This window comes from Pristiophorus japonicus, chromosome 6 (genome assembly GCF_044704955.1).
Source record: "Pristiophorus japonicus isolate sPriJap1 chromosome 6, sPriJap1.hap1, whole genome shotgun sequence".
Taxonomy (NCBI): Eukaryota; Metazoa; Chordata; class Chondrichthyes; family Pristiophoridae; genus Pristiophorus; species Pristiophorus japonicus.
In genome coordinates this window covers 11,003,979-11,019,363 of record NC_091982.1, presented here as the reverse complement: position 1 = coordinate 11,019,363, position 15,385 = coordinate 11,003,979, and the positions used below count along the sequence as shown (strand labels likewise).

Below are 15,385 nucleotides of genomic sequence, written 5' to 3'. Positions count from 1 at the left end.
TTTTGACAAGGTCCCACACAAGAGATTAATATGCAAAATTAAAGCACATGGTATTGAGGGTAATGCATTGACGTGGATAGAGAACTCATTGGCAGACAGGAAGCAAAGAGTTGGAATAAACGGGTCCTTTTCAGAATGGCAGCCAGTGACTAGTGGGGTAGTGCTGGGACCCTAGCTATTTACAATATTCATTAATGATTTAGACAAAGGAATTGAATGTAATATCTCCAAGTTGACACTAAGCTGGGTGGCAGTGTGAGCTGTGAGGAGGATGCTTAGAGGTTGCAGGGTGACTTGGACAGGTTAGGTGAGTGGGCAAATGCATGGCAGATGCAGTATAATGTAGATAAATGTGAGGTTATACACTTTGGTGGCAAAAACAGGAAGGCAGAATATTATCTGAATGGTGACAGATTAGGAAAAGGGGAGGTGCAACGAGACCTGGGTGTCATGGTACATCAGTCATTGAAAGTTGGTATGAAGGTACAGCAGGCGGTGAAGAAGGCAAATGGCATGTTGGCCTTCATAGCGAGAGGATTTGAGTATAGGAGCAGGGACATCTTACTGCAGTTGTACAGGGCCTTGGTGAAGCCACACCTTGAATATTGTGTACAGTTTTGGTCTCCTTATCTGAGGAAGGACATTCTTGCTATTGAGGGAGTGCAGCGAAGGTTCACCAGTCTGATTCCTGGGATGGCAGGACTGACATATGAAGAAAGACTGGATCGACTGGGCTTATATTCACTGGAATTTAGAAGAATGAGAGGGGATCTCATAGAAACATATAAAATTCTGACGGGACTAGACAGGTTAGAAGCAGGAAAAATGTTCCCGATGTTGGGGAAGTCCAGAACCAGGGGTCACAGTCTAAGGGTAAGGGGTAAGCTATTTAGGACCGAGATGAGGAGAAACTTCTTCACTCAGAGAATTGTGAACCTGTGGAATTCTCCACCACAGAATGTTGTTGAGGCCAGTTTGTTAGATATTTTCAAAAGGGAGTTAGATGTGGCCCTTATGGCTAAAGGGATCAAGGGGTCTGGAGAGAAAGCAGGAATGGGGTACTAAAGTTGAAAAATGATCAGCCATGATCATATTGAATGGTGGTGCAGGCTCGAAGGGCCGAATGGCCTACTCCGGCACCTATTTTCTCTGTTTCTATGTCCGCTGCCTGGACCGGTTAATGGCCACCTTGGCCATAACCAGGAACAGTCTTACGAGGAAGCCTTCCGACCCTACCCGCTTCCCTCCGTACAGGATGCCCAAAGATCAGGCACCTTCTTTGAACCACTACAGTCCGTGTGGTGAAGGTACTCCCAAAGTGCAGTTCGGTAGGGAGTTCCAGAATTTTGACCCAGCAATGATGAAGGAACAGTGATGTATTTCCAAGTCACGATAGTTCGTGACTTGGAGGTGATGATGTTCCCATGCTCCTGTTGCTCCTGTGCTCTAGGTGCTAGAGGTCACGGGTTTGGGAGGTGCTGTAGAAGCAATGGTGGGGTGAAGGAAGTGGGGATAGACAAGAGGTCAGAGTTGGAGGAACATAGAGTTCTCGGAGGGTTGTAGGGCTAGAGTTGGTTACAGAAAGATGAGGGATAAGGCCATGGAGGGATTTAAACACGAGAATGAGAATTTTAAATTGGAGGCATTGGTGGACTGGGAGCCAATGTAGGTCAACAAGCACAGGGATGATGGGTAAACAAGACTTGGTGGAAGTTAGGATACAGGCAGCAGAGTTTTGGATGAGCTTAAGTTTATGGACCAAGTTCTTCCCAATTTTCCCAGTAGCTATTAGATAAATTGAGGAAATACCAGGATAATGCAGACTATAAAGGGTCTGTTGAAAGGAGAAAACCTGATGGGCCAAGTGATCCCTATATTCATAACACATTGTTACCAATGATAATACAGCTATATCCACAAAAGAATTGTTGAAGTGCCTTACTAAAGAATTTGGGCATTCTGGAGAATCCATGTCCTCACTCTCAATGCCACATCACCATTTGCAATATACTGCCATAGCAGTAGTGGCAAAACATTAATATTGTTCCAAATACAGCTATGATCAGACATTGGGTTCTAGAGGTCGAAGTTTTAATGGGCCAAATAGCCTTTTCTCATCCCTGATTGTTCTTGAGTTAATTTCCCTTCAAAGCAAACTTGTGATCCATGACCCCCACATCTCTGTTGAACCAGAAATGACATACAATAGTTGTCACTTTAAATTGTTCTGTTGTTTTGTGTTTTCTGACAATGAAGACATAAAGCAATTCAAGAAAGCTATTTGCTCAGCTTAGTGGAAATTCTAATTTTTAACTTAATAGAAACAGTTTATAAGAATAGAAAAAAGCATGGCACAAGAAAAAGCCATTCATTTCATGAAGCCCATTTCTTCCATAGATGATGTACAATCTACCTAACGCTATCCAAACCACATTTCTCCCTACTTCAGGTTTATGTACAATGTGAGCAGAAAAGGACTCACTCATTGAAGTCAATTATCCTGTTCAAAATCCTTCCCCCCTCCCCACCCCCCAGCCCCCATCCCCACCTCCCGCTCAGTCTCCCACTCAGTCAACCAGGCCATCTCTGCGGCAAAAATACAAATATCTTTACAATGGATGGTGTTAGGAACTTTAAAAGTCAGTCTTGCATGGTTCTTCACTGTATATGCATGACATTCTACCAGTGAGAAGTAGGAAATACCTCAGTCCTAAATAATAAACACCATCAGAAATTAAACCTTGTGAATGAGTGATGGGGGACTGATCAGGGACCAATTACTTCAACATCATCTGTTTTCTCATCAACTTTAGGACAGTGTCCAAGGAAACCACATCATTTGCGGTTGGAATTCAATCTGTCTTACTCCAAGTACTGGGTAATCATTGTTTATTTATCTGTCTGTTCAGAATATATCTGGGATGGGAAGTAGTACAGCATTTTCCACTGAAGATTCACTCTCTGATGTCTCCTCATTTCTATAATTGTTTTGACTTACCCTCATCCTCTATAATTAAACAGATTCCAGCAGTCAAATTCTTCTTTTAATGAAGAAAAGGAGAATGCCTATTTCTCTCCATAATTGACAGCCAACTCATGAAATTGCAGGAATGTGCAGCTTTGAACCAGACATTTTAACAATTTTGTTATTAAGTTGATAATTACAGAGAAAACAGACAGTATTCCAAATTCATTAAAAGAGAGATTGTTGAGTTTCATTCTTAGGTGGCTGTTCACTCGCACCATTATTCATCTCTCTTCAATATCACTGGACCGAAAGAAAGAAAGGCCTCGCCCCACCCAGATCACCATCCCCTCACTGCAAGATTTCTTCACTGATCCCTTCCTAACTTCAGGGCTCTTCTGCTGATCCTCCTCTGGTTGTAAGGATTCCCTGCTGAGCTCCTCTTGAGAGCAGCCAGTTTGATTTTTTGCTTGATCAAGCGGGAAGAAGAGAATGTAAAGAGGGGAGAAGAAACGTTCAGCGGCTCATCCCCATTGCACAGTCAAGGCCTAGAAATTTGGGTCATTTGCGCCACCTACTAACGGGGCACATACGACTTTTTGCCCGGGCATGGCGCCACTAACGACTCCCATTAAATTCGACTGGCGTTTAGCAGCGACGGTAACCCAAAGTGTCCCGCCCCACTACGCCAGTGATGATATCATCATCACTGTGCGCAGCACCCCATTACCGCCTCGGACCCGAAATTGGGTATCGACCCCTGAAGCGGCTCCGGGCGATGACAGCGATAGCTTCAGGGGACATGAACCGGGTGGCCGGCTGGCCGCTCACAGGGCGCAACTTAAAGTGGTGGTGTGATGCATTTAGGAAAGAAATTATGCCACTTTGGCGCATTGAACGCGGGGTCCGTGCCGTGATCGGTCAGCCCTGTACTCTGCTTGAGTGACGGGCTGTTGGCTCAGCATTCCCGCTCCCCAGTGGTCCAGGTAGGACCCTTTCATTAATGCAGAGTCTGCAGCTTGGGCCCTTCCCTTTAATTGAGGGAAGAGCCTCTCCTACACAGCAGCCCCGCTCCCTCACATCTGCCCCACTACCGCCCCAGAAAGGAAGTGGAGTGTGTTATTTTGCACTCCACTTCCTTTCGGGGGCAGTAACCCCAATTTCGTGCCAGAGGCGAGACTTTTCCTTCTGCCACAAAGTCTCATGCCTCGCGAGTGTTTTCCCCGATGATTGTTTGGCTAATGTTTATGTCATTGCTCTTTTGCAGGTTGGCTTCCAGGTCCTATCCTGTTTGGAGTTATTATTGATAGCACCTGTATCCGGTGGGAGTACAAATGTGGACACATGGCCTCTTGCCAATATTATGACAATGACCTTTTCCGTATAAGGTATTGAGAAAAGACATTCCTCTTTACATTGGATCATCTCACTGTCCAATTCACATCTGCGCAACAGTACAATAGATGCAGAATAAATGAGTGCAGGATCACTTCAAAGAATAAACCATTCACAAATCAGACTTATTAGCCTAGATATTCTGATTAGGAACATTAAATTTGAATGCTCAAATTGGACAATCACAATTGGAAAAGTGGGTGGAATCTGTTAAACTGGAGTACCGCTAATTTTACATCATGTGAATAGCAACGAAACAAAAAATAATGTAATTAACGGTTGCTGGATAGAGATTTGGCAGCAGCTTGTAAGTTGGCTTTAATATTATTTTCAAATGACCTCAGCCTTTGCCATTATGCCTAGGAATAGTAGATGCCTGTGTTGTGTCTTTACGGTCGAGGACACTAACAATATTCCAACAGTGGATAGTCAAGGCTATAGGGGGGGAGGAACTTAACACAATCACAATCACTAAGGAGGTGGTACTCAGTAAGATAATGGGACTAAAGGCAGATAAATCCCTTGGACCTGATGGCTTGCATCCTCGGGTCTTAAGAGAAGTAGCGACAGGGATTGTGGATGCATTGCTTGTAATTTACCAAAATTCCCTGGATTCTGGGGAGGTCCCAGCAGACTGGAAACCTGCAAATGTAATGCCCCCATTTAAAAAAGGAGGCACACAAAAATCAGGAAACTATAGACCAGTTAGCCTAACATCTGTGGTTGGGAAAATGTTGGAGTCCATAATTAAAGAAGCAGTAGCAGGACATTTGGAAAATCAAAGTTCGGTCAGGCAGAGTCAGCATGGATTTATGAAGGGGAAGTCATGTTTGACAAATTTGCTGGAGTTCTTTGAGGATGTAATGAACAGGGTGGATAAAGGGGAACCAGTGGATGTGGTGTATTTGGACTTCCAGAAGGCATTTGACAAGGTGCCACATAAAAGGTTACTGCACAAGATAAAAGTTCACGGGGTTGGGGTAATATATTAGCATGGATAGAGGATTGGCTAACTAACAGAAAACAGAGAGTCGGGATAAATGGTTCATTCTCGGGTTGGCAACCAGTAATTAGTGGGGTGCCGCAGGAATCAGTGCTGGGACCCCAACTATTAACAATCTATATTCGCGACTTGGAAGAAGGGACTGAGTGTAACACAGCCAAATTTGCTGACGATACAAAGATGGGAGGAAAAGCAATGTGTGAGGAAGACACAAAAAATCTGCAAAAGGACATAGACAGGCTAAGTGAGTGGGCAAAAATTTGGCAGATGGAGTATAATGTTGGAAAGTGTGAGTTCATGCACTTTGGCAGAAAAAATCAAAGAGCAAGTTATTATTTAAGTGGAGAAAGATTGCAAAGTGCTGCAGTACAGCAGGACCTGGGGGTACTTGTGTATGAAACGCAAAAGGATAGTATGCAGGTACAGCAAGTGATCAGGAAGGCCAATGGTATCTTGGCCTTTATTGCAAAGGGGATGGAGTATAAAAGCAGGGAAGTCTTGCTACAGCTATATAAGGTATTGGTGAAGCCACACCTGGAATACTGCGTGCAGTTTTGGTTTCCATATTTACGAAAAGATATGCTTGCTTTGGAGGCAGTTCAGAGAAGGTTCACTAGGTTGATTCCGGGGATGAAGGGGTTTGACATATGAGGAAAGGTTAAGGAGGTTGGGCCTCTACTCATTGGAATTCAGAAGAATGAGAGGTGATCTTATCGAAATGTATAAGATTATGAGGGGGCTTGACAAGGTGGATGCAGAGAGGATGTTTCCACTGATGGGGGAGACTAAAACTAGAGGGCATGATCTTAGAATAAGGGACCGCCCATTTAAAACAGAGATGAGGAGAAATTTCTTCTCTCAGAGGGTTGTAAATCTATGGAATTTGCTGCCTCAGAGAGCTGTGGAAGCTGGGACATTGAATAAATTTAAGACAGAAATAGACAGTTTCTTAAATGATAAGGGGATAAGGGGTTATGGGGAGCGGGCAGGGAAGTGGAGCTGAGTCCATGATCAGATCAGCCATGATCGTACTGAATGGCGGAGCAGGCTCAAGGGGCCATATGGCCTACTCCTGTTCCTATTTCTTGTGTTCTCGTGTTCTTGTGTTCTTGTACAGGCATCAAATATGGCAAGCAGTAATGAAGGAAAATGTGGCAAATAATATCAAAATGCCGTTACGTCTTCATTAAAGTATGTTTCTACAAAAGTGAGTGGGTACTTCTGGTGTCCACAGTTACTTCTGGGGATCGATGCAGGTCAACAAATCATTTTCCACCCCCACTTCCCCTGAACATGGAGCAGACTGTCCCTTAAGCCTCTTGTATGCCTTTCTGCCAATTGTTCTGTTTTGCTGAAACCAATGAGATTTGCAATAAGAATACACTCTCTGACATCTTTGGAACAATAGGAGGATTGACAGAGGGATGCCAGCCAAGTTGTACTGCACAAGAGGTACTCTGTGCTCAATTGCCACTACCCACATGCCTACATCCACAGTCAAAGGTGAACATGCATCACTTTGGAAGATGATTGGTGTATGTGGAAGCTCCTTTTCCAAACAGTGATGGAGCCAATGGCACTGCTAAGATATATGAATGTTGGATGCCTCCTCAGAAGCACCTCAATTATGCGCAATAAATGCTGGCCATGCCAGCGACACCCACATCCCTTGAACAAATAAAACAAATCATTATGTCATGTATTCTATGGCGCTATCTGAAAGAAGGCTTTCTGGGATGATGAAAGTTCAGCAATGGCTGATTGACTGCACTTGCCAAGATGCCACCGATCTGACGGACAATTTTCCTAGTTACTGCAGATGGGTGATGCTCAGTTCTCTGAACACAAAGGTCATGAAACAAGGATGGAGAACTGTTGTGCTGTGTCACTATCCCTTTAGCATTGCCTCAAGATATTCAGGGCTTTCTTATTGGGCGGAGCTGGATCATGGAGAACTGTCTGAACAACAACTACCACTTGCATTTATATAGTGCCTTTAACATAGAAAAATGTCCCAGAGTTCAGGTCATCAGAGAACTAGGTGCAGAACAATGCCATCTCCTGCAAAGGCACCCGCACCTATCATGCACCATAAGATTGGCACTTCCAGTAACAGTAACAGTAAGCTGTAACCTGAAACATAGTTCCACCTCCAGCATGCTACATTACTGACCTATGGGGAGATACCATTAAGTTGCACAGAGGGCAACTTTTCCTCCTAACCACTTCATGCACCACAACCTACACTTTAGCAGCCATCAAACAAGATGCTAGGCTGCTCAGTTACTCATCTTCAGACTCATGCTTGCATCCAGGGTTTTCTTTCCCTTCATTTCTGCTGGTCACTGTTTAGTTGTCTCTCCCTTCAGCCTTGGCAAAGAATGCTCATGGACTGAAAGGCCTTTTTGAGCCTTTCCAGATGCTTTCAGAATTGTTGCAACAGTTCTCTTTAATTGTCTCCAGTTTGTAAATTTCAGTTATTATACAGTTTTCCACTCCCACTATTAGGATGCAACATAAACTCATTCAAATCTGCACCTGGTGCTGTAGATAATTCTAATAATGAACTGACCTCAGAAAATTGGGTGTAAATAGCACACTTTCATTTGTGTCAGTGAAAACCTCATTTGTAACCATTTGAGCATAAGCTATGGTTACATTGGAATATTTAGGCAACTGCTTTTTAAATTAAGAAAACAAAACAGATCAACATGTCTACATGGGTACATCTCCCCACTGTAATCTTCTACTGTTTAGTCTATTGCACAGTACATCTCTCACTGTAATCCTATATGGTTTTGTGTATTTAAACAAGTACATTTTCCCCACAATAATGCTGTACTATTTATTATATTTACAAAAGCATATTTCCCATAATAGCACACCTACATGAGTACATATCGCAGCAGACTGAGCGGCCCCCAGCCTGCAAGCACCATGGGAGCAGGCCGGGGAGCGGAAGGAGCAGTGTGGCAGCGTACCACTCCAGCGAGCAGCACGTGCTGGAGCAGGAGAGTAACGGCAGTGAAGAGGGACGTCACCAAGGTCCAGGTCGGTGATTGGAGCGTGGGCAGGTACAGCAGGAGCGGCGAGGTCGGGGCGAAGGAGCGGCGAGAGATCGTAGAGGGACGTGATCGGGGTCCAGGAGAAGCGTGAGTTCGGGGTCCAGAAGAGGCAAGGGCCCAGGGGCAGCATGGGCCAGCCCACACTGCGATATGTGTGCGCGCTAGGTTTGTACAGCAGAGCTGGTCTCCAGTCGTCTTAGTTAATCCTTGCCACTGGACCAAGACCTAGCTCTGTCAAGCCCGTGTGGTGGCTGGTGTGCAACAGCCACCACACGTTAAAAAAATCCACGCACAGGCATCTTCCACCCTTCAAGATTTAGTTCGAGACCTGGAATTTTAGGTCCTTCATTGAAACACCTGTGAACTTTTTGACGTGGAAGCAAGTCATCCTCGATTCGAGGGACTGTCTATGATGGTAATTATGACATTAATATTGTATGGTTTAGTATGTTTACATTAACTAATTTCTTTACTGTTTAATATATTTAGTAATACATTTCCCTACTGAATTCTTACACTATTTAGTATATTTACATCAGTATATATTCCCGTAATCCTTCACTGTTTAATGTATTTATGAGTACATTTGTCCACAAAAATCCTGTACTGTTTAGTATATTTCCTATAGTAATACTGTAGGGAAATATACTGCCTGATATACTTTCCCTACAGTAATCATACATTTACTCGACTACATTTGTCCATAACCCTGCATTGTTTATTTTATTTCCCCTTTATAATTTAGCAGTATTTATTTACATGACAATGTTACCCCACACTAATCCTATACTACAGATTTCATGCTATTACCTCCCATTTTTTATGTAAATTGGTACATTATGATAGCACCTGAGGTTAAACCAAGCGAATCTTAGATAATTTAATGTTCTCTCTGTCCGTTCTCAGGTTCATGGGTTTCCAGATTATTTTCCTAGTGGTCACTTTCCTGTGCTTTCTCATCGTTTACTTCATAATGCGACACAATCCACCCAAGATTACGGACACAACAGCAAAAGAGAAATGTGCAGAGTCTGTGGAGTTATAAGAAAGCAGAGTTGTACTGAATGTAAAGCAATAATGAACCTCCATTTGACATGAGGCACAAAACAAAGGTTGAATGAAAATGCAGTTAGCTCACACACAGCTATTAAATTTATGTATACACACTGATACTTGTAGATGTGTTAATATTTTCTATTTTATGTGCACATATGTTCAGAATATATTTGGATAGCTAATATACACATATAGATACACAGAGGGCTCTCAGTATTTGAGGGGTGTCTACTGGGGTTTCTCTGTATCATGGTCTCCCTGTATTTGAGAGGAGTCTTTATTGGGGAAGATAACATTTTAAAAATAGCAAATGCTGGTAATCTGAAAAAAAAGGTGCATAAGAAAATCCAGAGAAATATTATTAGGTAATTTGGCCCATCACATCATCAAACAGGGGAGTGGTATTAATAGATAGTTCTTTCAAAGAGCCGGCACAGGCACAACGGGACGAATGGCCTACTTCTTTGCTATATGATTTTATGATTCTATGAAAACTACACCATCTGGAGTCCATGTATGATTGTTCTATCATGGACTTCCCTTCCACACTGCATGTTGATCCCCTACATTAGGAAAAACTAAAGGACATGTTCCATCATTGAGTGCAGGTTGGGAAATTATGGGCCTGCAGCTCATTAATTCCTGCCATTACATGCCTAAAAAAAACTCAAGCAGTGTTGTTAATATCTCAAAAAACCTCAATCCCTCTTAACAGATATTATTCCGGCCCCTTTTTAAAAATACCAACCCCAAATTAACTACCTTCTCTGGGAGTTTCTCGCACATAGACCCTGTCCTGTGGGAGAAAACCGCTTTTTCTCATTTTTAACCTTACTTGAGGCTTGATCATTTTGTATTTGTGTTCTCAAGTCTATGTTCAAAGTCCCAGTTAAATAGCTTGCTTATTTCAACCTCATCTGTATTTTTTATTATCTTTTAATATTTTGAAGATCTGTATCATGTCTCCCCTCGGTCTTTTGCCCAGCAACAATAAGTTTAGTCGCTTGAGTCTTTCTTCATAACGTAACCCCTAAAGCCTCGAATTATCCTGGTTACTCTTTTCTGAATCCTTTCCAATATATCCATTCTGAAGTAGGGTGGCCATAAAGCAGAATTGGCCTCACTCTTAATCTACACAATGTCAGAATAAGTTATAGTGGAGTGCCCTCCAGGTTTAGCCCACTTTGCCTTATCAATATCTGCCTCACATTGATCAGATGCTTGCAGAGAATGATCAATGTTCATGCGTAAGACATTTTTCTTTTCAGCTATGTAAAGCATTGGGACTAACTTGCCTGGCCACACAATTTCCAACTAAATTAGTTTAGGTGGCCCAACCCCTCCTTGAAACCTTAGTGATGTTGCGCTTTAGGGGAGGTATTTGATTGCATTCCAGTGGGAATAGGCTTGCCTGGCCCAATAATGAAACCGGCCTATCTAAAATAGGACCTCTTCAAGGGGATTTTGTTATTCTAGTTAGTATCTTTTGTTTATAACTAGTTTGAGTGAAATTTTAAATGGTATTGCCCTTTTGGGGAGGCAGCCAATTGAATCTGTGTGGGGTTGGGTTTAGCCCAATCCAGTAGTTGTATATGTGCCTTTCATATATCGATAAAGGATCCTTTCATTTCATGTTATGATTTTGTTATTTTTTAACTCACATTATTTTTTGGGTTTGTAAACAGTTTGGGTTAGTAATGCCCCCTGGAATTTTAACGGTAACATCCCTTTAAGGGGTAGCACCTATTGAATCCTGATGGGATTGGATTTTGCTTAATCCTATAGCTCCAACGGTTAATGTAAAATGAATAACTTGTTATATATGTTTATTGCTCCTGTATGCATTACCCTACATTTATCTACATTAAAATATATTAAAACCTTTCTTCCATATGTCAGTATATAATGGTCCTGATATTTATCAAGCCACACATTCGGAGCAGGGAGGGGTGGGCAGGGAGCACGGAGTTATGGAGGGAACACCGGAAGTACGAATTTCCCGAACTTCCTATGATTTTTAACTGCAGGACAGCTTTTACATTTTTTTTCCAGGTTTCCCGCCAGCCAGCCTGATTGACAGGCTGATTGCCTGTCAGGCGGGAAAGGCTGCAGCACAAGGATGCAGTGGGGGAGCAGGTAGGTCTAGGGTGGGGGAGGGACAGAGATCGCGGGAAGGGGAGAGCGTGGTGGAGGGGGGGGGGAAAGATGGTGGTCGCAGGGGGTGGAGTGTGGTCAGGGGGTGAGCTGGTGATCACGGGTCTATATAGCGTGGTGTGGGGGTAGAGTATGGTCAGGAGGGAGAGATGGTGATTGGGGGCGAGATCGCAAGGGAGGGTCGGTGATCATGGGGGGCAGGAGATCGGAGTGTCGGAGCTCATGGAGGTGGCGGGTCGGACAGATCACAGGGTGTTTTACAGGGTATCTTGTTGGGCCGTGGGGAGCATTCCTGCTCCTTTTGGCCCACAAGCAGTACTGTAAAGGCACTTACCTTATGAATGCAATCCTTCTCACCTCCTTTTACCTTCCGGGTTTCTCAAAGCCAGGGAAACCGGGCCGACATGAGTTATAAATTGATGCACACAGCCTCCTTCAAGGCTTTCAATGACTGACCCGACTCCTGGGAGCAGGTTGGTCGACCAATCCCCCATCTCGCCTCCATTAAAACCGAAAGTGGAAGTGTTCAAGGTGGGTTCGGTTCAAGTTTGAAATGTTTTAAATTTTAACATTCCATCCAACCTAAACCCACACGCTTTGGGATTATAATTATCCACAATGCATCCAAGCTACTCTGGAGATAGTCATTCTGCTTTCTACTTATTAGTTGCTCACAGAGCTTTGTATCATCAGCAAATTTAATAGTAATGGACACCTTGTTCCATATCTTTCACAAATAGTCATCAACGGTCCAAGAACAGAATTCTGTGGAACTTTACATTCCAAACAAAGCATTTTCCATTGGTCATTCTTGTGAAGACAATTCTCAACCCATTTAGGCAATGAGAGTATTTTACTCTGCAGAGAGCAGGCACGGAGGCAGTTAAATTGGAGTGGGCGAATTACCCGCTTTGTCCCCAATCTGTGGCAATTTAAAAATGCCTGATTTTTCAGGGTGTATGAAGTTTCCACCAGAGTCAGGCAGGGGCAGCATACTTCAATGTAAATTAGGGTCCTATTACGTCAATAGGACATCTACGCCATCTTAACCAGGATGTCAGTGGGCCACCTGCAGTGGCCACACCATCACCAAGAATCTGGTCAGACCACCGAACAGGCCCTGTAAGGTAACTTTGAAATTTTCCTTTGTTGGGCAGAAGGAGCAGGAGTGCTCCTCTCAGCCCACAAATGAAGTGTAGGTCTCCCCTGCCTGGACTCCCTCTTCCTTCCCAAACTGATGACCACTCCGGAACCCCTGTCCCCACAATTACCTCGGGCCAGCCGTGCAGCCTCTGGGCCACCTGACTTTCCTCCGTCATTTTGCTCAGATAGTTGGCCAGCAGCAAGTTGATGAGGCCCAGCCAGTAAAATCGGCTGGGCCCTCCTGCTGCTGCTCCTGGACGGGCAGGATGCTCATTCGGCCAATTTCCCATCTGCGAGTTAAAATTCTCACCAGTGGGTCAACTATTCAAAGAGCCTTAAGGTGCCTTACCAATCTCACATGAGAAAAGTTGTCGATTGCCTTTTGAAGACCAAAGTAAATTACATCTACTGGACTTTCCTTGTCCATATTACTCCCTCAAGAATTCCAGGTTTGTAAGGTATTACCTGTACTACTAAAAGCATGTTGCTTGCTCCTTTCATTAGACATTTATGGCACTCATTCGAATGCCCATAAGCTTTTTTTCACTGTGGATGTTCATCAAACTGACCTGTCATTGCCAGGTTCCTGCCTAACTCCTTTTTTGAATATCAGAATTATATTTGTTATACTCCAGTATTCAGGTAGTTCTCTAGTATTTCTAGAGTACTGATAAATATCAAGCATTTATAACTTATTCCTTTATTTTGAGGTGTAGAAAGCTTTCATCAGAACTGACAAAGGTCTGTACCAGAAATGTTAACCTACCTTATCTCTTTTCAGGTGATGATGGGGCTGCTGCACTTTTTGTTTTTATTTAGGGATATTGTTCTTCGGAAAGCCTCTATTACGGGGTCGATATTTTGTGTATTCTCCCTGTACAATCTCCCTGTTTAAAGATCTCTCTGCATTGGAGATCTTTATATTTAGGAGTTTTGCTTTATTTGAAGCAATCTCCCTTTCTCAGCTATCTATCCACAGATGTTTTCAAGTGATGTTTCGGGAGGAATTTTAACATGGAAGAGCACATGGGTTTAGGTGCGGGTGAGGAGGTTAAAGTTGGCAAAAATGCGAGCACGTCCAGGAGATGGCTCCAACCCACCAACTTCCGCGGTTAACTTGGACACGTTAGGGTCCTCCTTGGTAGAGGCAGGTTACCTATTATCATAGAATCGTAGCATGGTTACAGCACGGAAGAAGGCCATTCGGTCCGTCGAGCCCACACCGGCTCTCTGCAAGAATCATACCCGCGAAACAGAGTGTACAGGCAGAGGCTGAGCTTCCTTGACTTGTCAGAACAGCAGTGCTTTCGGAGGCTCAGTTTGTCACATCAGGTGGTGGCCGACATCTGCAGCCTCCTCGAAGTAAATCTGCTCCCTGCTGGACCTGATGCACATGTGTTACCAGTGGCTGTCCTTGTGAACACAGCCCTCAATTATTTTGCCTCTGGATCCTTCCATGGCTCTGCCAGCAACATATCCAGGATCTCCCAGTCACTGGCGCACAAATACATAAGGCATGTGACTGATGGGTTTTTTGCCAGGGCTGGTAATTATGTGAACTTTGCCACTGATAATGCCAGTCAGAATGAGAGATGCTTGTGTTTGCGTCTCTGGCTGGCTTCCCACAGGCGCAGGGCATTATTGATTGCACACACATAACAATCCAGATCAACCAGGAGTATTTGTGAACTGGAAGGGCTTCCACTCCATCAATGTACAGCTGGTGAGCAACTACAGAAAGATGTTTGTGCAGGTGTGCATAAGATTCCTGGGGAGTTGCCTTGATGCTTTTGTCCTGCGGCAGTCTAAGCTCCCTGACCTCTTTGAACCAGAAAGCAAACTTAAAGGGTGACTGCGAGGAGACAAAGGGCTTATCCTCAAATTTGACTGATGACATCATGAGAAGCCCGACCAATGAAGCCGACGAGCGCTACAATGAAGACAAGGTGACCATAGATGTGTCTTTGAGCAAGCCATCAGAATGCTCAAGAAGCGCATCATGTGCCTGGACAGATCTGGAGGTGCCCTTCAGTGTGTAGCAGCCAGGGTGTCCAGAATGGTTGTAATGTGCTGCGCGCTCTACATAACATTGCACATCAATGAGGTTTGGAGCTGTTATGTATGTAACCCTTGACAATCAGTATCATACCACCACCAGAGGGCCTTCCTGTTGGAGACCCAAGGGATCCCAGCATCCCTTGGGAGCACTATTGTCGAGGAAATTTAGCTTAAATTAACTCAGGCGGAGACTTTCAGAATTGCGCTTCGAGAGAATTTTATTTCTAAAACTAACGAGATATCTCGGAGAGCCCGCTTAGTCCACACCAAGGCAGAACTCTGAATTTTACAGGCAACTTCGCACTATCTTTATACAGTTGAAACAGGAATTTTATCTGCAACTCGCCACACATAAACATTATTCATACATTCTGTGAGTACAAAGGTCATTGCATCTATGAACATTATTCATACGAAACTGTGAGTACAAAGTTCACCCCGGTAGGCACACTTTATCTGTTTCTTGCATAGTTTCTCTCTGTCCCTAGGCTGATCTGGAAACTCATGCAAAGACCAGACAGTCATGTATATACAACATTCTGTTCA

General features: G+C 43.8%; 1 protein-coding gene across 1 annotated transcript in view; it reads left to right on the top strand.

Moving 5' to 3' along the window:
* The window catches only part of LOC139265514 (solute carrier organic anion transporter family member 2B1-like), an 87,490-nt gene that overhangs the window by 63,460 nt on the left and 8,645 nt on the right, over positions 1 to 15,385 (top strand). Inside the window, exons 12-13 of the mRNA XM_070882531.1 lie at positions 4,233 to 4,353; positions 14,586 to 14,727. Coding sequence (XP_070738632.1) covers positions 4,233 to 4,353; positions 14,586 to 14,727 — 263 coding nt within the window. The remainder of the gene's footprint in view (positions 1 to 4,232; positions 4,354 to 14,585; positions 14,728 to 15,385) is intronic.